This window comes from Macaca mulatta, chromosome 14 (genome assembly GCF_049350105.2).
Source record: "Macaca mulatta isolate MMU2019108-1 chromosome 14, T2T-MMU8v2.0, whole genome shotgun sequence".
In the NCBI taxonomy this organism is placed as follows: Eukaryota; Metazoa; Chordata; class Mammalia; order Primates; family Cercopithecidae; genus Macaca; species Macaca mulatta.
The window spans coordinates 14,290,530-14,314,522 of record NC_133419.1 but is presented as its reverse complement, the minus strand read 5'-3'; the positions used below and the strand labels follow the sequence as shown (position 1 = coordinate 14,314,522).

The 23,993-nt window shown below is 43.4% G+C and overlaps 2 protein-coding genes across 2 annotated transcripts; both read left to right on the top strand.

Annotated features, from left to right (window-relative positions):
• Positions 1-936, top strand: OR4D11 (olfactory receptor, family 4, subfamily D, member 11). The gene is given in 1 exon segment (NM_001193875.1): positions 1-936. A coding segment is annotated over 1 exon segment (936 nt).
• An 11,249-nt stretch (positions 937-12,185) lies between these two features.
• OR4D9 (olfactory receptor 4D9) lies at positions 12,186-13,134 on the top strand (the record flags this gene model as incomplete). Its single annotated transcript, NM_001193500.1, is given in 1 exon segment — positions 12,186-13,134. A coding segment is annotated over 1 exon segment (949 nt), but the record flags the coding sequence as incomplete, so codon positions are not given.
• Between the last annotated feature and the right edge of the window lie 10,859 nt (positions 13,135-23,993).

The window sequence follows — 23,993 nt, the reverse complement described above, 5'->3', positions numbered from 1 at the left end:
ATGGAGTTGGGAAATGTCACCAGAGTAAAAGAATTTATATTTCTGGGACTTACTCAATCCCAAGACCTGAGCTTGGTCTTGTTTCTTTTTTTATGTCTTGTGTACATGACGACTCTGCTGGGAAACCTCCTCATCATGGTCACTGTGACTTGTGAGTCTCGCCTTCACACCCCCATGTACTTCCTGCTCTGCAATCTAGCCATCCTTGACATCTGCTTCTCCTCCATAACTGCTCCTAAAGTCTTGCTGGACCTTCTGTCAAAGAAAAAGACCATATCCTATACAAGCTGCATGACACAGATATTTCTCTTCCACCTCCTTGGTGGGGCAGACATTTTTTCTCTCTCTGTGATGGCGTTTGACCGCTACATGGCCATCTCCAAGCCCTTGCACTATGTGACCATCATGAGTAGGGGTCGATGCACTGCCCTCATCTCTGCCTCCTGGGTTGGGGGCTTTGTCCACTCCATCGTGCAGATCTCCCTGTTGCTGCCCCTCCCTTTCTGTGGACCCAATGTTCTTGACACTTTCTACTGTGATGTCCCCCAGGTCCTCAAACTCGCTTGCACTGACACTTTTGTTCTTGAGCTTCTGATGATTTCCAACAATGGCCTGGTCACTACCTTGTGGTTTACCTTCCTGCTTGTGTCCTACACCGTCATCCTAATGATGCTGAGGTCTCAGGCAGGAAAGGGCAGGAGGAAAGCCATCTCCACTTGCACCTCCCACATCACTGTGGTGACCCTCCATTTCGTGCCCTGCATCTATGTCTATGCCCGGCCCTTCACTGTCCTCCCCACAGATAAGGCCGTCTCTATCACCTTCACTGTCATCTCCCCTCTGCTGAATCCTTTGATCTACACTCTGAGGAACCAGGAAATGATGTCAGCCATGAAAAGACTGAAGAGAAGACTCGTGCCTTCTGAAAGGGAATAGAAAACAAATTCAGGCCAGGTGCGGTAGCTCACGCCTATAATCCCAATACTTTGGGAGGCCAAGGCAGGTAGATCGTGAGGTCAAGAGATCGAGACCATCCTGGCCAACATGGTGAAACCCCATCTCTACTAAAAATACAAAAATTAGCTGGGCATGGTGGTGTGTGCCTGTAGTCCCAGCTACGCAGGAGGCTGAGGCAGGAGAATTACTTGAACCCGGGAGGCAGAGGTTGCAGTGAGCCGAGATCACGCCACTGCAACACAGCGAGACTCCATCTTGAAGAAAAGAAAAGAAAAGACAACAAATTCAGCTCTTCATCATCAAGGACACCTTATATTATTTTTCCCATGAATTCACATTTACATACACAGATACACTGTCAGTAAACCAACTATACTGACTACGAACAATTTGTCTTCCTATTTAAGTTAGTAGATAACTGATAACCCAAGCTTCTGTGCAGCATGAAGTAACTAGTGTTATAAGAGTGAACTGACTGTTATTTTTCCAAAGACCAAGTAACCGTATGTCAATCAAGACAGCTATATGGCAGGCAGATAAGATGATTAAGTCCAACATTTTTTTCAGAAGATAAGGAAATAAAAGCCCAGAGAGATAAAGTGATATATTCAAGGTCTTATATTAAGTTAATTACAGAGACATCTTCAGATGCCCAACCCATTGTTCTTCCACCACATGAATGTAATGTATTACATTGTTGGACTTGTCTATACCAAACTATAACCCTGTTCCAGAAGGATCTCATGATCAGCGCCTCTGGTGTACATATACGTGGGTATGTACGGCCTACTGGAGTTTGAGAAATTGGCCTCTCCTGAGTTAAATTAAAGTGGGCTCATGAGCTACTGAGAACTTCATAGGTTCATAATGGTTATCCTCCTGGATTCCTATCAAGATTGATGAGGCTTGGGAAGATTTCTCATCATGGCCTAAAGGTATGTATCTTAATGCAGAACTAGACATGCCAGACATTCTCCTGATGAGTTTGGATAAAGGCAAGACTTCAGGAACCACACACATGAAGCAATCTAGCTCTACCTTCAAAGGACTGATTTTCCAGTTGTAGCCTTACAAGGGTCAGTTTTGACTTGGCCTTGCCATTGAGAATTCACATTTCTTTTCACTGGAAAGAGACAGGATGGGAGAGTTAGAGAAGGGAAAACTCTACCCGGTCTATTTTTTCAAACTTCTAGTGTTCGTGAAGAGGCAGTATAGGTATAGGCTAGTGAGAGACAGCAGTAAAGCATGGTGGATGAAAGTTCTAGTTTCAGAATCATACAGACCCAGGTATGAATCCTATTTCTGCCATTCACCAGCTGTGTGATCCTGAGCAAGTTATTTCATCTCTCTCTCCAAAGGTCATAGTTCACCTACACAAAGATTCCCATTATAATATCCACCTCATGAGGTTGTGTAAAGGACAAAATGAGATGGTATACATGAAACATATGAAACCTGGCAGAGAATAAATGTGCAATGAAAGATAAATGTTATTATTAATATTACCTTTATTGGTTTGCCTAACACACCTTCTGTTTCCCATTGGCCTGTCACACCCTTCCCCCATATGACCCATACTCCTCATTTTTAGATAAAACTGGTTGAGTAGAAAACATGAAAATGTATATTGAGCTCAAAACATCTATCATGTTAAAATGTCTAGCTATTATTAAAACATGACAGTAGGTTTGCTTGTTATTTATGAGGCTTAAAGAGTCACCCTGGGCGGGTGCAGTGGCTCATGCCAATAATCCCAGCACTTTGGGAGACCGAGGCAGGTGGATCACCTGAGGTCGGGAGTTCAAGACCAGCCTGCCCAACATGGTGAAACCCCATCTCTACTAAAAACACACACAAAAAAATAGCCGGGCGTGGTGGTAGGCACCTGTAATCCCAGCTACTCAGGAGGCTGAAGCGGGAGAATCATTTGAACCTGGGAGGCGGAGGTTGCAGTGAGCCAAGATTGTGCCACTGCACTTCAGCCTGGGCAACAGTGTGAGACTCTGTCTCAAGAAAAAAAGAAGAAAAAAAAAAGTCACCCTTAAGCTAATGAGAGAAACAGTACAGGAGAATTTAATATCAAAAGAAAATAATGGGTCAAAAATAAACCCTGGCTTTCAGAGTAGCCAAGAGGACAGGCCCCATGGGATGGAACAGAGAGCCCAAGGAGAGTAAATTAGCCAAAGGATAACGAATGTTGAAGGATAGTGAATGTTGAAGACAAACTTTACCTAAGTCTCTCATTGGATCCTGCCTGGCCCTATAAGCATTCATGAACTAACTGGCTCAAATGTTTGCCACTTCCTTTCACCTGATCGACAAACTCTAACTTCTTACAATATTAACTTACTTCTGCAAGCAAACAGATTCTAATAAAAAGTCACACTTGCCAAATCAATTCATAGGGTCCTGCTATGTTTGCCCAAGTAGGTTTGGTCTCAAGAGTCCCTAGGCTTTTCTTTATGAAATCGCCTATGAAAAAATACACACTACAAGCCGCTTAATAGCCCATTTCATGCCAATCTGTCCTTTGCCCTTTTCTTTTCTTCCTAACTCTTGTGACTCACTCAGATCAATTTTTTATCTCTATATCAGAATCAGATGACACCACAGATCTGTAGGGCCTGACTCAGAAGCAGAATCCCAAGAGATCAAGAACCCAGGAACTCTTGGCATATCATTGCCAAGAGTTGACTTCCTCATGACCGTGTCTAAACATGCAACATAAGCTGATTCAATAAGTCAGGACAGAAAAAGCAATTGCATCTGATCACACAAACAAGTATCTACAGTGACATAAAATCACAAGTTGTGTAGCATTTTTCCCACTTAAACTAGTTTTTACTAGTTTTTGTTTGTTTTGTTGTTCGTTTTTTGAGATGGAGTCTCGCTCTGTCACCTAAGCTGGAGACAGTGGTGTGATCCCGGCTCACTGCAGGCTTCATGTCCTGGGTTCCAACAATTCTCCTGTCTCAGCCTCCTAGGTAGCTGGGATTACGGACGCCCACCACCACACTCGGCTAATTTTTGTATTTTTAATAGAGATGGGGTTTCACCATGTTGGCCAGGCTAGCCTCAAACTCCTGACCTCAGGTGATCTGCCTACCTCAGCCTCCCAAAGTGTTAGGATTACAGGCGTGAGCCACCGCACTCGGCCTAGTTTTTACTTTTTTATTTTGTTTTGTTTTGTTTTTGAGATGGAGTCTTGCTCTGTCACCTAGACTGGAGTGCAGTGGTGTGATCTTGGCTCACTGCAACCTCTGCCTCCTGGGTTCAAGCAATTCTCCTGCCTCAGCATCCCAAGCAGCTGTCATAGATAAATAAAAATTATACATATTGACAGTGCACAGTACAATGTGATGTTTTATTATACATATACATTGTGAAATGATTGTTGTATGCTTTCATGCTTTCACTATTTTTTAAGCTCTGCTGCTAAGAACTGTAGAAAAGTCAACTGACTCTGGAGACACACGTGGTTTTCAAACTGCTCATTTGTATATGCGCTCCCCAAATCAAATGTTTTCATAATGAATATCTCTGGGTAAGCGTGAAAAAATAACGTAAAATAATTATGAAGTAACTGAGTTGATGAATATCAAGAGCTGTCCCTAGATGTGAAGTGAGCTATACATTTCAGAGATGTAGGTTGAAATAACTGTAGGGGCTGACAGGGCACAGTGGCTCATGCCTGTAATCTCAGCCCTTTGGGAGGCCAAAGCAGGAGGATCATTTGAGGCCAAGAGTTCAAGACCAGCCTGGCCAACATGGTGAAATCGCATCTCTACTAAAAATACAAAAATTAACTGGGCATAGTGGCTCGTGCCTGTAATCCCAGCTACTTGGGAGGCTGAGACAGGAAGATCACTTGAACCCAGGAGGCAGAGATTGCAGTGAGTTGGGATCATGCCACAGTACAACTCCAGCCTGGACAACAGAGTGAGACACTGTATTAAAAAAAAAAAAAACTGTCCTGGGACAACGTACATGTTGCTTTAAACAGAAAATATGGCCGGGCGCTATGGCTCAAGCTCGTAATCCCAGCACTTTGGGAGGCAAAGGCAGTTGCAGCACCTGAGGTCAGGAACAGCCTGACCAACATGGTGAAGCCCCATTTCTACTAAAAATACAAAGCTGGCCGGGTGTGGTGGCAGGTGTCTGTAATCCCAGCCACTTGGGAGGCTGAGGCAGGAGAATCACTTGAACCTGGGAGGCAGAGGTTGCAGTGAGCCAAGATCACACCATTGAACTCCAGCCTGGGCAACAAGAGCAAAACTGCATCTCAGAAACTAAATTAATTAATTAATTAAATAGAAAAATGCTTACATAAATCTACACAGTCTCTGAGAGCTGCTCTGACAGTAGCCACAGAGTTTTGAATTTTTCATCGCTACTCTTTTATTTATTGAAGTTTCATTTCCTAGCTGATTGCAGGCAAAGTGACTTTGGTCAAGAGGAAGACTGCACAGTCATTGGTGTGGTTTAACAAAACACTTTCTTCCTGGGCCAATGGGAAAATGCACTGTCTCACGTGTTTCCTCTAGAGGAAAGGGTATGTCCTGAGTGCACTGGGGCGTCTGCATGTATGTATGAGAGGGAACAGAGAAAAAATGAGAAAGAGGGAGAGAGAACAAAAGAGAGAGAGCACTTGGTGACACTTTAATGACTCCCACAGGAACTCCTGAGTTGTATTGTAGTGTATTGTGTTGGCCACTGAGCTTCCACATTCCTGCCTAACAATATTCCCTTTGCTAATTCCTATCTTGGGCTTGTCGCTGAGAGACTAATACAGGTGGCCAAAATGTAATAAGGCAGAAAAGAGTCAGAATACTGTAATTACCTGAGGTTGCCTTTTCCCATCTGAGGAAAGAAGATAACGAAATCACTCACCTTGAGGTAAGCTTTACATTAAACAGAGAATTTCCCCAGTACCTATTTCTTCTAAAACGCAGCTGGAGCATCATAAGAGGATCAATTTCCCACTTGAAGAATAAACCAGCAGTTAGTATTAGTGCCTATGAACTTCTGAAACTGAAAAGCTGTTCATGCTGAATTTTGAGAAATGCTGCAAATGTGTAGAATGTTCCTATAGAAGCCAAGACTCTTAAGAAGCAAAGAAAAGAGGTCGTTTTTCACTATTGGAAAGAGGGAAAGTATGGCTTGCAAAATATACGAAGACGGTCAGTTGGCTTCAGGAAATGTGGCTGTATTTTACTTGTTGAGATATTGAGGTTCAAAGTTCATTAAAGGTATTTGAGAAGGTGCTGACATTACCAGCTCTCAGGAGGATGACTGAATAGAAAAAACAGCTTTTAAAGGCAGTAATTCCTGAGTTTAGTAGATGCAGTTTTGCCTCTTGGCTGGGAATAAAATTTTGGAGGCTTTGAGTAAGATGTTTTCATGACTGGATTATCTGTGCCTTAATGTGCCACTGAATATGAATGCTTCTAATAAAAGTTTCAGGGATTCAATCAGGAGTAAGGGATTTTCAAAATTGGAAAAGAGAAAACCATGATACGTGGAGCATCCTAGAAAGTCAACTTAATGTAGAGAATGAGGAAGAATTTGCTCAGTGGGATGCTGGGGTATGGGGGGGATCCCTCAGTTTGCAGACTTTATCCAAGATACTTGATAAGCTTGTTTCCAAAGAAGGGTCCCCTTTGAGGTGATTTTTAAGAAATCCTCATTATCTTTTTTGTGACCTTGCAAAAACACATGAAACTGTATTTTTATTCATTTCCCCACCTGCTTTTTTTTTTTCTTTTTGAGATGGAGTCTCGATGTTGCCCAGGCTGATGTGCCATGGTGTGATCTCAGCTCATTTCAACCTCTGCCTCCCAGGTTCAAGTGATTCTCCTGCTTCAGCCTCCCAAGTAGCTGGGATTACAGGCGCGCAGCACCATGCCCAGCTAATTTTTGTATTTTAATAGAGGCAGGGTTTCACCATGTTGGCCAGGCTGGTCTCGAACTCATGACCTCAAGTGATCCGCCAGCCTCAGCCTCCTAAAGTGCTGGGTTTACAGGTGTGAGCCACCGCGCCCGGCCCCCACCCACTCTTTATTGTGCATGTGTTTCAATGCATTGTGCATAATTCTATACTTTCAAAGTATCCTTCCCCCTCTGTAAAAGACACCCTCTAGGGGGACATAGTGGCTAACACCTGTAATATCAGCATTTTGGGAGGATGAGGCAGAAGGATTGCTTGATCTCAGAAGTTCATGGCTGCAGTAAGTCATGATCATGCCACTGCACTCTAGCCTGGGTGACCGAGCAAGACCTTGTCTCAAACACACACACACACACAATCCATAGGAACCTATCAGTCTATTATTTTCAAGGGGAGTTCACGTTTGAGATAACGTTGCTCACAACTCATTTCTGTACCTTGCCATTGGAACACTATGTGGTTGATGCAGGTTCTTTGTGAAAATGTATCTAAATACCGCAAAGTCTGATTCTTCATACTCTGCTTTTTTTTTTTCAAAGTCACCTCTGACATACCTCACGCTAAGTCACTCCCAGCCATACCTCTCGCTTGCCATATCCTGGCTTCTAACAGCTCCACCTTATACTCATACTACTTTCACTTGATTTGCTAAAAATTTTTGTGAACTCTTTCTTTTGCAGCATCTTCTGGGAAGGACTGATCAACATCAGGAAGAAGTGTAGTTGAAGTAGGTAAGAGCGTCAGTCTTTGAAATAAGACAAATCTTGGTTTGAGACAAAGTTCTACTAGTTGTGAGACCTTAAGCAAGTTACTTAATCTTTCTGTGCCTCAGTTTCCTCATCTATAAAATCAGGATAATAATATCTATTTCACCTGAATATTACATATTCTGAAACAGATACAATGAAGCAGTTGGAGGCCGGGCACGTTGGCTCACTCCTGTAACCCCAGCACTTTAGGAGGCCGAGGAGGGCAGATCAACTGAGGTTAGGAGTTCGAGACCAGCCTGGCCAACATAGTGAAACCCCATCCCTACTAAAAATACAAAAATTAGCCGAGCGTGGTGGCAGGCGTCTATAATCCCAGCTACTTGGGAGGCTGAGGCAGGAGAAATGCTTGAACCCGGGACACGGAGGTTGCAGTGAGCTGAGATCATGCCACTGCACTCCAGCCTGGGCAACAAGGGCAAGACTCCATCTCAAAAATAATAATAATAAAATAAGATAAAATGAAGCAGTTGGTATAACACATGAGAATCACCCCATAAGTGTTCTCTAAAAGCAAACAAAAAATTAGCAAAGCAGAGCTCCATCGTTCTGCCCACATTTCTACAATGCTGAGACCTTGAAAATTGCATGGAAGTCCTGGGGTTTGATAGTTGGATGACTGGATTTCTTATTGAGGATTATGGTGTATATTCTTCCAGTATAGGTTTATAATATAAATATCTATATTTACAACTGCACGCAAAAATTAATTTGATTTATATTTTTGTTTTGTTTTGTTTTGTTTTGTTTGAGATGGAGTTTTGCTCTGCTGCCCAGGCTGAAGTACAGTGGCATGATCTCAGCTCACCCCAACCTCTGCCTCCCAGATTCAGGTGATTCTACTGCCTCAGCCTCCAGAGTAGCTGGGATTACAGGCACACACCATCAAGCCCAGCTAATTTTTGTATTTTTAGTAGAGAAGGGGTTTCACCATGTTGGCCAGGTTGGTCTCGAACTCCTGACCTCAGGTGATCCTCCTGCCTTGGCCTCCCAAAGTGCCAGAATTACAGGCATGAGCCACTGCGCTCAGCCCACTCTTTCTATCTTAACTGTAAACTTCTTAAGGAAAGAATCTAATTTGAGTCACCTTTCCCTCAAAAAGACCACCTTTGTGTTATGGAAATCATACATAGAGGAAGGAAATAAGAAAGAATATAGAAAAAAGTAAAGAACAGGAGAAAGAAATAGGGGAGGGAAGGAGAGGACAGGTGATACAGGACACTCTTAGGCTTGTCACAGCGGTTTCCTGAGCAGAAGATTTGAAAACCATCGACTGATTATTGCAATATCCAAAAGAAAGTTCCTAGAGTGGGCTGCTGTCATTTACTAAAATACGTGTCTACATTCCAGATTAACCAAAGGTGCCTTCTTAGATGATTGCTTCACTTTCCAGCCCTGGTAAGTACAGTGTAGGGAGTTCTTCCTTCAAGGATTCTGGAGACTTGAAATCTGTGGTGATTATTCTGAACCCCTATTCTTGCCACCCCCATGTTGTTGACATAAACACCTTAGGGGGTGATTGAGAGAATCTGAATAAATACCAAGGGAATGGGAAAGACAGCTCTCATTTTTCCACGTGAGTAAAAGAAAGAGTGCTGCTTAGGGAAGCATAGTCTTTTAAGGACTTTTTTCCCTAAGTTTAGAAGAGTAAAATGGAAAAAAAAAAAAAAATAGAGAAATTAAAGCCAGAATCAGAGAAAGAACTACATGTGGACCCAGGGTCACCTACATAACACAAAAGTTTAAGAACACCTAAAATCCATATGTGAGTAAAAAATAAAATGGTAACTCTTGGGATGGTCACAGTGGCCCCTGCCTGTAATCTCAGCACTTTGGGAGGTCCAGACAGGTGGATCACTTGAGCCCAGGAGTTTGAGACCAGCCTGAGCAACATGGTGAAACCCAGTCTTTTTATAAAAATACAAAAAAATTAGCCAGGCATGGTGGCACAGCCTGTAGTCCCAGCTACTGGGGAGGCTGAGGTGGGAGGATCAATTGAGCCCAGGAAGCGGAGGTTGCAGTGAGCCACAATTGCACCGAGCCACGATTGCACCACTGCACTCCAGCCTAGGCAATGGAAGTGAAATCCTGTCTCAAAAAAACAACACAACAAAAAGGTTACTCTCAGATGATAGCTGGTGAAGACTATAACCATGTAACTATAAAAATAACTGTTATAAAAGTGAGTTGTCCATTAAGTTTTGCTTTAAATGTAATTCATTCTTTAACCATGAGATTAAAGTGTTATAAATGATAAATGTTATATGTTTGCTATTTAAAACTTTATACTGGCCGGGCGCGGTGGCTCAAGCCTGTAATCCCAGCACTTTGGGAGGCCGAGGCGGGCGGATCACAAGGTCAGGAGATCGAGACCACAGTGAAACCCCGTCTCTACTAAAAATACAAAAAATTAGCCGGGCGCGGTGGCGGGCGCCTGTAGTCCCAGCTACTCAGGAGGCTGAGGCAGGAGAATGGCGGGAACCCGGGAGGCGGAGCTTGCAGTGAGCCGAGATCGCGCCACTGCACTCCAGCCTGGGCAACAGCGTGAGACTCCGTCTCAAAAAAAAATAAAAATAAAAATAAAAAATAAAACTTTATACTGAAGTATAATATGTTAACATACAGAAAAATGCACATACATATACAGCTCAATGAATTTCTTTTTTTTTTTTTTTTTTTTGAGACAGAGTCTCGCTCTGTCACCAGGCTGGAGTGCAGTGACATGATCTCAGCTCACTGCAACCTCCACCTCCTGTGTTCAAGTGATTCTCCTGCCTCAACCTCCCAAGTAGCTAGAACTACAGGCACATGCCACCACGCCCAGTTAATTTTTGTATTTTTAGTAGAGACGGGGTTTTACCATGTTGGCCAGGCCTCCACCCGCCTCGGCCTCCCAAAGTGCTGGATTACATGAGTCACCACGCCCCGCCAACTCAATGAATGTTTTTACACCAGCGGAATATGACTACTGGTGTAAACCAGCACCCAGATCAAGAAACAGAATATTACCAGCGCCCAGAAGCCTCCCTTAGGCTCCCTTCAGTTTTGTACATATGAATAAAATGGAAGAGTGCATACTCTTTGGTCGCTGGATTATTCAGCATGACATTATGTTTCTGGGATTCACTTACATTATTATGTATAGTGTAAATCATTCTCATTGCTGTATAGTATTGTGTGAATGTAACACAATTTGTTTATCTTTTCTACTGTTGATGGGTTTCTGAGTCATTTTCCAGTTTGAAGAAATTATAATCAGTGCTACTGGTCAGGTGTGGTGGCTCATGCTTGTAATCTCAGCACCTTAAGAGGACAAAGTAGGAAGATCACCTGAGGCCAGGAGTTTGAGACCAGCCTGGGTAACATAGGGAGACCCCAACTCTATTAAAAAAAAGTTAAAAATTATTCCAGCTTAAAAAAAAGAAAAAGAAAAAAATTATTCAGGTGTAGTGACAGGCACCTGTAAGTCCCAGCAACTAGGGAGGCTGAGGTGGGAGGATCGCTTGAGCCCAGAAGTTAGAGGCTACAGTGAGCTATAAGCTCACCACTGCACTCCAGCCTGGGTGACAGAGTCTCAAAAAATAAAAATAAAAAATAACAGTGCTGCTATGAATATTCTAAGACATGTCTTTTGATGAACATATGTACATATTTCCTAGAAGCAGAAATATGTACTTAGCAGATATATAGGTAATGACATACAGATAGATCCTTTAAAAGAGATATATCATCATACATGTAGATATATAGATATCCTCCTATGCATATATAAAACTATATCTATATACAGTCTTAGCAGAGATATTCAAATAGCAAAGTGGTTATACCAATTTTACACACCCACTAGCAGCGTATTAGAGCTCCAATTGTTCCACATCTTCACCACCACTTTTTCATCTTTTCAGTTTTTATCTTTTTCAATTTAGCCATTCTGGTGTGTATATTGTGGCTTATTGCTCTAACTAATGAAGTTAAATTGGCATTTGGATATCCCTTTTGTGAAGTATTGGTTTCAACCTTTTGCCATTTTGAGGTTGGGTCATCCAGCTTTTTTACTGATTTGTAGAGGCTCTTTGTATATTCTGAACATGAGTCATTTCTCAGATAAACATATTGTAAATATCCTGCTCTATTTGCAGGTTACCCTTATAATGATGCCTTTATGAACAGAAATTCTTAATATATTCAGATTTCTTCCTATTATTTATTACTTTAGGTGTCAGATTTTATAGTGAAAGTACAATTGAATAGATTCACAGACTTGCAACCTCTGTTTCAGCAGCAGCCATGAGAGAACCTTGTCTCCTTGGATGACTGAATTAAAAACTTGGGTAATCTTTCATCCAGTGGTGGCATAGTGACTTGCAGACACAGCGAGTGCACAGAGAAAAGAACTTCCTCCTAATTCTAAGCCAAAACTTAAAAGACCACACTAGATTTTAGGACATGTTAATATAATTTAACTGCACTATTATTTCTTCCAGAGATGAACCTGATAAAGGATCTGTGATTCAATGGATCAGGGAAATGACACCAGAGTGAAAGAATTTATCTTTCTGGGAATTACTCAGTCCCGAGAACTGAGCTGGATCTTATTTATCTTGCTGTTTTTGGTGTACATGACAACTCTGATGGGAAACCTCCTCATCATGGTTACAGTTACCTGTGAATCTCACCTTCACACGCCCATGTACTTCCTGCTCCGCAACCTGTCTGTTCTTGACATCTGCTTTTCCTCCATCACAGCTCCTAAGGTCCTGATTGATCTTCTATCAGAGAGAAAAACCATCTCGTTCAGTGGCTGTGTCACTCAGATGTTCTTCTTCCACCTTCTTGGGGGAGCAGACGTTTTTTCTCTCTCCGTGATGGCGTTTGACCGCTACATAGCCATCTCCAAGCCCCTGCACTATATGACCATCATGAGTAGGGGACGATGCACAGCCCTCATCGTGGCTTCCTGGGTGGGGGGCTTTGTCCACTCCATAGCACAGATTTCTCCATTGCTCCCACTCCCTTTCTGTGGACCCAATGTTCTTGACACTTTCTACTGCGATGTTCCCCAGGTCCTCAAACTTGCCTGCACTGACACCTTCACTCTGGAGCTCCTGATGATTTCAAACAATGGGTTAGTCAGTTGGTTTATATTCTTCTTTCTCCTCGTATCTTACATGGTCATCTTGATGATGCTGAGGTCTCACACTGGGGAAGGCAGGAGGAAAGCCATCTCCACCTGCACCTCCCACATCACTGTGGTGACCCTGCATTTCGTGCCCTGCATCTATGTCTATGCCCGGCCCTTCACTGCCCTCCCCACAGACACCGCCATCTCTGTCACCTTCACTGTCATCTCTCCTTTGCTCAATCCTGTAATCTACACGCTGAGGAATCAGGAAATGAAGTTGGCCATGAGGAAACTAAAGAAACGGCTAGGACAATCAGAAAGAGTTTTAACTCAACAAGGATAAGATAGTACCCATATTTTAAAATAGACATTAAATTTCGCTTTCTCAAAATGGGAAAAGAGCATGTTCATGCCCAAAATAAAGAGATACCTACAGCTACCATCGAGTCCTAAAAGAAGTTGTTCGATAGTATGTGCTGGGGACCACGTGGATGATACTGCTTTAAGACAAAATCCGTTCAAGTCTTTCCCTACTCACTTTCAATTATTCATTCCACAAATTTTTATAGAACATACACTATATGCCTGAAAGTACTGGGCTTCAGATTGCTGCAAAAAGATTACATGTAGTCACCTTCCTGGAGGCATAACCCAAAATACTTTTTAAAAAATATAAACAGGCTGGGCGTGGTGGCTCATGCCTGTAATCCCAGCACTTTGGGAGGCTGAGGCAGGCAGATCACGAGGTCAGGAGATCGAGACCATCCTAGCTAACACAGTGAAACCCTGTCTCTACTAAAAATACAAAAATAAAATTAGCCAGCCATGGTGGTGGGCGCCTGTAGTCCCAACTACTGGGGAGGCTGAAGCGGGAGAATGGCATGAACCTGGGAGGCTGAGCTTGCAGTGAGCCGAGATTGCACCACTGCACTCCAGCCTGGGCAACAGAGCAAGACTCTATCTCAAAAATAATAATAATAATAATAATAAATAAAAATTAGCCAGACATAATAGTGCATGCCTGTAGTCCCAGCTACTCGAGAGACTGAGGCAGAAGAGGTTGAGACTGCAGTGAGCCATGTTCACTTTACTGCACTCCAGCCTGGGCGACAGATCAAGACCCTGTCAAAAAAAAAAGAAAAGACAAAAAGAAACCAGCATGTGCAAAGGAAGACAATGAAGCGAGATTGTGCCACATTTGTGCAACCATGAACTCAGTGTAGCCATGGTGTAATACACTCTTGGGGTGAATATTGGCACTGGACCTTTAAAAGAAAAGTTGGGAAGAATAACTCCATTTATGACCACCTGAACAATGCAAGCCCATGATTTCTGTTGAGGAGAGAGAATCCCCAATTCACTTCAAGGACATAGTTTCCTCCTAGGAGAAGGAGATAATGCAGTTAGTGAGAGTGTTCATAAAGAAGAATCACTGTTGAGGCTGTGGACAGCTCCTTTGATTGTGTGGGAAAAAAATGAGCAAAGGCAGATGCCAAGTTCTCACATGGGAAGCAACTGACTGCCCATTATATAGCAGGATTAGCCAGACCCAAATTTCCCATTGTTTCTGTACATAGGGATCTCACCACTCCTTTACCTGTGCCACTCAATCTATTAAAAGGTAAAGAAAGGGTATAAAAAGCAGGATCGTTTAATCAGTGAACCTGAGAATTTGCCAGTCTCTGTTGTGAAAGAGACAAGGATAATGCTAGGAGATTTCTCTGACAATCCAACTGATATTCTGCTAAGATCTATTGACTTCACTGTCCTGTGATCCCCACTATGATAAAGCTCAAGCCAAAGCAGCTGGCACACATTTATCAATCAGAGTAGGCCAACCATTGCAACGAAAGCATCCACAGTCTAAGCAGTTAGCCACAACAACAGTTTACTTCTTACTCATGTCACAGACCAATGCTGATCTGCGGAAAGAGGGCTCAGTGCCACACTGTCATTCAGAAATGCAGGTTTCTTCCGTCTTGGGCTCCACATTCTCTAGATTCTCAGAATCCTGTCCATGATCCAGCAGATGGAGAAAGGGAGAGAGAATTAAGAATAAGTGATTCTCCTGCCTCAGCCTCTTGAATAGCTGGGACTACAGACATGCACCACCACGTCTGGCTAATTTTGTTTTTTTTTTTTTTTTTTTTTTCGTAGAGATGAGGTCTCACTAAGTTGCCCAGGCTGGTTCAAACTCTTGGGCTCAAATGATCCCTCCATCTCAGCTTCCCAAAATGCTAGAATTACAGGCATGAGACACCTCGCCTGGACATGTTCGTGCTGTCTTGGGCTCCACATTCTCTAGATCCTCATAGTCCTGTTCACGCAGCCAGCAGATAGAGAAAGGGAGAGATAATTAAGAATTATGGGGAAGGCGCCGGGCACAGTAGCTCACGCCTGTAATCCCAGCACTTTGGGAGGCCGAGGCAGGTGGATCACCTGAGGTCGGGAGTTCAAGACCAGCCTGACCAACATGGAGAAACCCTGTCTCTACTAAAAATACAAAATTAGCCGGGGTGGTGGCACATGCCTGTAATCCCAGCTACTTGGGAGGCTGAGGCAGGAGAATCGCTTGAATCCGGGAGGCGGAGGTTGCGGTGAGCCGAGATCGTGCCATTGCACTCCAGCCTGGGCAAAAAGAGCGAAACTCTATCTCAAAAAAAAAAAAAAAAGAATTATGGGGAAGGGAAGGGTGTGTCTTCATGAGACAGTCCTGGAAGTGGAGTGAACTACTTATGACCACATTCATTGGTCAGCCCTTGGTCACATAGCCTCACCTAACTGCAAGGGAGCTTGGAGAATGAAATCAAACTCTGCTCCCAGAAAGAAGAAAATATGAAGAATGAACTGTAGTGATCTCTTCCATATGTGAGATTCACTGCTAAGAAATCACAATTGGGTTACATTACAAAGATTAAGACTTTGTCTCTAAAAGGATTCTCTTAATACATAAAAATGTTTGCGACAGGGCTGGGTGCGGTGGCTCATGCCTGTAATCCCGGCACCTTGGGAGGTCGGGGAGGGTGGATTGCTTGAGCTCAGGAGTTTCAGACCAGCCTGGACAACATGGAAAAACCCCATCTCTACAAAAAATATAAAAATTACCAGAGCATGGTGTCTACGCCTGTAGTCCTAGCTACTCAGGAGGCTGAGGTGGGAGGATCACTTGAGCCCAGGGAAGTCAAGGGTGCAGTGAGCCATGAATGCCCCACTGCACTTCCGCCTGGGCGAAAGAGTTAGACCCTGTCTCAAAAAAAAAGAAAAAGTTTGCTGGAAATATGACTAGACCCTTAGAACACACAGAGAACCAAACCAGAATGAAGGAGATGGGGGAAATTTTTTCTTAACTTAAAGGAAGAGCGAAATGATCAGAGTAAACCCTGGGATTAGGATGATAGTAGACTAGAAGGACTGGGTCCCATGAGATAGAACATTAGGGTAGAGTGCCCAAAGAAGATTGGCCAAGAAGACAATCGTCATAGAAGGCAACTCTCACTTATTCCCAAACTTTTCATGGGCTTGTTGTAAACAAGTTTTATTAATGCAGAAGCTCCTTTAGCAATGAATGTTCTCCAAAACTACCATTTGACACAGCAATCCCATTGCTGGGTATATACCCAAAAGAAAATAAATTATTCTAACAAAAAGACACATGCACCTGTATGTTCGCAGTAGCAAAGACCAGGAATGAGCCTAGGTGGCCATCAATGGTGGACTGGATGAAGAAAATGTGATACATTATATACCATGGAGTACTATGCAGCCATTTTTAAAAATGAATTTTTGTCCTTTACAGCAACATGGATGCAGCTGGAGGCCATGATCCTAAGCAAATTAATGCAGGAACAAAAAATCAAATACCACATGTTCTCACTTATACGTGAAAGCTAACCATTGATTTACACATGGACACAAAGATGGGAACAATAGACACTGGGGCCTACTTGAGGGGAGGAGGGTGGGAAGAGTATGAGGGTCAAAAAACTACCTATTAGGTACTATGCTCACTATCTGGGTGACAAAATCATTTGTACACCAAACCCCAGCAACACACAATTTACTCATGTAACAAGCCTACACATGTACCCACTGAACCTAAAATAAAAGTTAAACAAAAATGAAACCAATGTTCTCTTCTTTGCTGATTGACATTCCCTGTGTTCTATTTCCACCACTCAAAAATGTTCTGAATTATTTTCCAATATTGGATATCTTTCCCCAAGTATGAAAATGCTAATATAGACACAAATTAGTTTTCAGCTGGATCCAGACTCTGTTGCCCAAGCTGGAGTGCAGTGACATGATCTCAGCTCACTGAAACACTGCCTCCCAGGTTCAAACAACTCTCCTGCCTCAGCCTCCTGAGTAGCTGGGATTACAGGCGTGTACCACCACGCCTGGCTAATTTTTGTACTTTTTTTTTTACTAGAGAGAGGGTTTCGCCATGTTGGTCAGGCTGGTCTCGAACTCCTGGCCGCAAGCAATCTGCCTGCCTTGGCCTCCCAAAGTGCTAGTATTACAGGTGTAAGCCACCGAGCCCAGCCAGAGCACTGAATAATCCTAAACACTCCATGAACTGATGATAATCATCAACCCCTTAGTCATCAATATCTTTCTTGTTTTCAGTTTTATTTTACCTTCCTTGATGCTGGTATTGCATTTTGTTGTCGTTTTGTTTGTTTGTTTGTTTTGAGATGGAGTCTCGCTCTGTTACCCAGGCTGGAGTGCAGTGGCATAATCTCGGCTCACTGCAACCTCCGCCTCCTGGGTTCAAGCGATTCTCCTGCCTCAGCTGGGACTACAAGCATGCGCCACCACGCCCGGCTAATTTTTGTATTTTTTAGTAGAGAAAGGGTTTCACCGTGTTAGCCAGGGTGGTCTCAATCTCCTGACCTCATGAGCTGCCCACCTCGGCCTCCCACAGTGCTGGGATTACAGGCGTGAGCCACCGCGCCCAGCCTTCTTGTTGTTTTAAACCGAGTTTCGCTCTGTCACCCAGGCTGGAGAGCAGTGGCATGATCTTGGCTCTCTGCAACCTCTGCATCCCCGGGATCAAGCGATTCTCCTGCCTCAGGCTCTGGAGAAGCTAGGATTACAGGCACCTGCCACCACACCCTGCTAATTTTTGTATTTTTAGATTTTTAGTACAGACGAAGTTTCACCATGTTGGCCAGGCTGGTCTCAAACTCCTGACTCAAGTGATTCACCCACCTTGGCCTCCCCAAGTGCTAGGGTTACAGGTCTGCGCCACTGTGCCTGGCCTGTTGCTAATATTTCAATTTAAAGTAATAAAAATGGAATAAGGACCAGCATAAATATAATTGGTTGAGGCCATCTGGGGCCGAGGAAGAGCAGGGGCACAGACATGGTCCAGCAAAGTTCAGTGTGGAAGGAGAGCACTGTATGGGCAGGGCAGTAACCAAAAAAGAAAAAAGAAAAACCAAGAAAGGAACGGAAAGCGTTGGAGCCAGGTAGGAAGCTAGGAACTGGGGTCAAATGTTGGAAGTTGACTGGGAAGACATTAGCATACCTTCAAGTAAAGGTATCCAAGGCTTATTGATTAACTGTTAAGCATATGAATGTCAAACTCAATTTTAATCCTACTTCTATCATTTACTGACCTATGAAAATCTTGATGTTAATGTACAGAAGTGACTGCAAATCACATAAATTCATGCTGCTAGATCCAAAATAAGTGTATCCTAACCCAACCCCACCTTAACAAGATCCACAAAATGCCTGTGACCTCTCTAAAGCCACCAAAATAAGAATTGTGATGGAAGGGAGGTCAGAGTAGAAACAGGAGCCCTAGCTGATTGTGGTTATAATATTTTACTATTGGCCGGGCGCGGTGGCTCAAGCCTGTAATCCCAGCACTTTGGGAGGCTGAGACGGGCGGATCACGAGGTCAGGAGATCGAGACCATCCTGGCTAACACGGTGAAACCCCGTCTCTACTAAAAAAATACAAAAAACTAGCCGGGTGTGGTGGCGGGCGCCTGTAGTCCCAGCTACTCGGGAGGCTGAGGCAGGAGAATGGCGGGAACCCGGGAGGCGGAGCTTGCAGTGAGCCGAGATCGCGCCACTGCACTCCAGCCTGGGCGACAGAGCAAGACTCCCGTCTCAACAACAACAACAACAAAAAATAATAATAATAATAATAATATTTTACTATTGCAAGCTCTACAAAACATGTGACCATGTGAGCATATTGCTAGGGGTCTTCCCAGGGCCTTGGGCTCCACAAATAAGGGGCTACAAGGCTTAAGCTCCGTTAGCCTCATGAGAAATCCAATTTTAATCCTCCAGCCAGACCAAGGTCTTCTCAGAACTGGCACCTCTGGGCCTGAGTCAAATGTACTAATATGGATCTATCATAGATTTCATCTTTTTAGAATTTCATAATATATGTATCAGTGAAGTGCTGCATACACCACATTCAAAACTAAGGTTTTATTTCTAGACAAATCGGACCTGTGAATATATTGGTGCCAAGTAATCTGTTTAACAAACAAACCACATTTACATTCAGAATGGCATCTGCAGGGGTGAGATGGCGTTTTCCACTGGATCCCGGAATGGCAAGAAGAGGCCCTTGAGCCTCAGGGTTACTAACAGGTTGCTTCCTTCTAACAGAAGTCCCTGGGGACAGGAGCCCTCCGCTGTGATTTAAGGTGCGAAAAACTGACTATTTCAACCTGCTTGCTCCTTCTTTACATTTGGGAATTTCTAAATCTTTGAATGTTACAGCTAACTCCAAGCTAACAAAGACCTCCCTTCTTTCCACACTTTGTTAAAAATCTTTCTCGTGACTAGGTACAGTGGCTCATGCCTGTAATCCCACCGCGTTGGAAGGCTGAGGCAGGAGTTTGAAAACATAAATATTCCACCATTGCTCTATGAAGGTAGCAAGGTTGGCATCCAAAATTCATGACCTCCAAGTGTCTTTTCTCTATACCCTATTACTTCTAATTATAGTTCAACACAAAAGGAAAAAAAAAAAAAAAAAACTTGTATGCATTATCTTGTGTTCTGATTTTCCTTAATACTTTTAAATATTTACTCTGAAGAAAATACCTGGCCTTTTAAAAACTAAAAATGTTTGAAAATGATGACATTCGCTGAGTTATTGATGGATTAATAGTTAATTGGGAGTCAGCCTAGAAAATTCGCTTTGTGTTGCTTGAACTTCAAAGGGAAGATCATAGGAGGTAAGTTAACTGAGTAGGAGTTGTGCTCTGATGAAACAATGAGAGCTAAAGTACTGTGAAATCCAGAGAGGTCAGTGGTTTGCAGCAGGACCAGACATTGGCCTCAGTATGGGCAGAACATGGAGGGAAGGTGTACAAAGGCACCTCAAAGATACACACAGCGGGACATTAGTTAAAGCAGCAAAAACAGATTTTTTTTTTTTTTTTTTTTTTTTTTTTTTTTTTTTTGAGACGGAGTCTCGCTCTGTCGCCCAGGCTGGAGTGCAGTGGCGCAATCTCGGCTCACTGCAAGCTCCGCCTCCCGGGTTCACGCCATTCTCCGGCCTCAGCCTCCCGAGTAGCTGGGACTACAGGCGCCCGCCACTGCGCCCGGCTAATTTTTTTCTATTTTTAGTAGAGACGGGGTTTCACCATGGTCTCGATCTCCTGACCTTGTGATCCGCCCGCCTCGGCCTCCCAAAGTGCTGGGATTACAGGCGTGAGCCACCGCGCCCGGCCAAAAAAAAAAAACAGATTTTATTCAGTAACTACTGACAGTAGGGGAATGAGCTGGGCTCCACTGTGATTTGTGCAGAGGTGGTTCGAGCATTTTACAGGGAGAATGAATGAAGAATGGGCGAGTGTGAGGTCTCAGTAGAGTCAGAGAAGTGAAAAATTGCAAACGGTTCATCAGTAGCAATGCGATGAGGCCAGCTGTGTCTGTTAGCTGGCAATTATCCAAGTTAGGATTCCACCCTCCCACAGACACCGGAAGACAAAGGCTTCATCCTTTTTGATGATTACGTTTCAAAGGAATGGCTCCCAGGTCCTTAAGAAAGACATTTCTGAGTTCTGAGAGATACATGCTCACAATCGTAAGCCCTTTTTTGTAAATGCTTTAAGTAAGGGAGGTCAGGGGCCTATCGTCAGGGTTTGGGTAAAACAAACTGTAAATTCTCCTGGTAGTATTGAGCTTACTCAGGCAGGCATTTAATGGGGGGGGGGGGGCTGGGGTCATTCTAAGGACACAGCCTTATGCTGCTAGAAGCCATGTGAGAGTTTGGTCTAGTTCAGGGGTTTGGACAGAGCTATTTGCCAAGAGTTCTGCAGTTCTCAGGAGCATGAGGTTTAGGGGATAATGGAGATACTCATTACCCTAATTGTAGCGTCAGTTTCACAGGTGTGTGTGTTTAAGTGCGTCTGTGTCAAAACTCATCAAGTTATATCCTTGAAATATGTGCAGTTTACAGTGCGTAAGTTATACCTTAACAAAGCAGGGGGCTATTTCATTTTAGGCAGTTTGCAAAACACAAGAGACATCCAGAAGCCTGTCGGTACCCAAAGTGGTGTTTATTTTAAATGTTCTTTTTAAAACAGAGTGGAAAGCAGGAGGAGTTAAATTAGGATTTACAAGAAGTGATGTTTGGCAACAAAAGTTAAAAAGAGTGTTTCTTTACTTTGTACTCTAATTGTTTTATCCTTTGACTTATCTACTTTTTAAAAGTTAGTATCTTTTTTTTTTTTTTTTTTTTGAGACAATGGTCTCACTCTGTCATCTAGGCTGGAGGGCAGTGGCACAATCTTGGCTCAGTGCAACCTCTGCCTCCCAGGTGCAAGCAATTCTTGTTCTTCAGCCTCCTGAGTAGCTGGAGCTACAGGTGCACACCACCACACCCAGCTAATTGTTTGTATTTTAGTAGAGATAGGATTTCATCATGTTACCCAAGCTGGTCTGGAACTCCTGCTACTTGGGAGGCTGAGGCAGAGAATTGCTTGAACCCGGGAGGCAGAAGTTGCAGTGAGCCAAGATTGCATCATTGCACTCCAGCCTGGATGACAGAGCAAGAACTCCATCTCAAAAAAAAAAAAAAAAAAAAAAAAAATCAATTACAAAAGAGGTTGAATTAAATTTACTTCACAAGAAAGATCAATTTTTTAAATATTAAAAAGGTCTTTTTCTCAGAAACACTTTTAATTAGATATGCATGAACCACATGCCAATCACAGAATGGGGACCAACTGGGGCACTGACACATTCCGTCCTTAACCAAACACCAGTCAGGCTTCTCTGAGCCCTCTTCTCCACTAGGCCTAGACCTTGGCCTCAGTTCCATCCTCAGCTTGCAGACAGTCCAGGTTTATTAAGTATCCTGCTAATTCAATGTATCAAGAATCCCTCTGACCCTTGATATCTGATCACCCTGGTCCACCCTCAGCAAGAATCCTGTTAATTCAGTGTACCCAGAATCCCCTTACCCTGGATGTCTCCTGTTCCTAATTTTCCATCCACTGACCCCACCCCACCCCAATTCTGCTCCTTGGCTGTAAATTCCCAGCTGTCTCTACCACATTTGGAGTTAAGCCCAGTCTGTCTCTTCTCTTGTGATAATCTTTTATTTAAGAATACCTGGGAGTAGGAGAGAGAAATAAATAAAAATAAATAACAAACTAAGTGTAGTGGCTCATGGCTGTAATCCCAGCACTCTGAGAAGCTGAGGCAGGAGGATTGCCTGAGCCCAGAAGTTGAGACCACAGTGGGCAACATAGCGAGACTCTGTCTCTATAAAAAAATTTTAAAATTAGCCAGGCGTTGGCCGGGCACGGTGGCTTACACCTGTAACCCCAGCATTTTGGGAGGCCGAGGCGGGTGGATCACGAGGTCAGGAGTTCGAGACCGACCTGACCAACATGGTGAAACCCTGTCTCTACTAAAAATACAAAAATTAGCCTAGTGTGGTGGCACATGCCTGTAGTCTCAGCTACTGAGGAGAATCACTTGAACTCAGGAGGTGGAGGTTACAGTGAGTCGAGATTGCGCCACTGCACTCCAGCCTGGGCGACAAAGCAAGACTCCGTAACCAAAAAAAAAAAAAAAAAGAAAAAAGAAGAAGAAAAAAAAGCAAAGGAATAAAGAATCACTACTCCATAGGCAGAGCAGCCCACTAGGGCTGCTGGCTGTCCATCTTTGTGGTCATTTCCTGATTACATGCTAAACGAGGGGTGGATTATTCATGAGTTTTCTGGGAAAGTCAGGGACAATTCCCAGAACGGAGAGTTCCTCATCTTTTTAGACCATATAGGATAACTTCCTGACATTGCCATGGCATCTGTAAACTGTCATGGTGCTGGTGGGAGTGTCTTTTAACATGTTAATGCAGTATAATTAGCATATAATGAGCAGTGAGGACACCAGAGGTCACTCTCCTGACCATCCTGGTTTGGTGGGTTTTGGCCGGCTTCTTTACCACAACCTGTTTTATCAGAAAGGTCTTTTTGACCTGTATCTTGTGCCAACCTCCTAGCTCATCCTATGATTTAGAATGCCTTCATCTCCCAGGAATACAGCCCAGTAGGTCTCAGCCCTATTTTACCCAGCCCCTATTCGAGATGGAGTTGCTCTGGTTCCAAGGCCTCTGACAAAAGGTTGAAACATTAGAAAATGTTTAACCGTACAACAATCAGGAGAAAATATAGCATAATTTTTGAAGTATAATTTCAAAGTGAGGAAGTATTTTCTAGGCAGGAAATGTTAAAAGCCCCTCTCCCGCACCCACCCCCAAAAAGATGATGAAATTGACTTCATAAAAATGTTTACTTTCTGCATCGCACAGAATATCAAAAATAGAATCAAAAGATAAATGGCAAGTCTGGATACATTTGCAAAATATATCCTAAATCTGAATTTACAAAGAACACCTAAAAACCTATTTATTTATTTATTTATTTATTTATTTATTTATTTAGAGACGGAGTCTCGCTGTGTCGCCAGGCTGGAGTACAGTGGCCCGATCTCGGCTCACCGCAACCTCCGCCTCCCAGGTTCAAACGATTCTCCTGCCTCAGCCTCCTGAGTAGCTGGGACTACAGGTGTGTGCCACCACACCTAGGTAATTTTTGTATTTTTAGTAGAGACAGGGTTTCACCATGTTGGCCAGGATGGTCTCGATCTCTTGACCTCATGATCCACCTTCCTCGACCTCCCAAAGTGCTGGGATTACAGGAGTGAGCCAC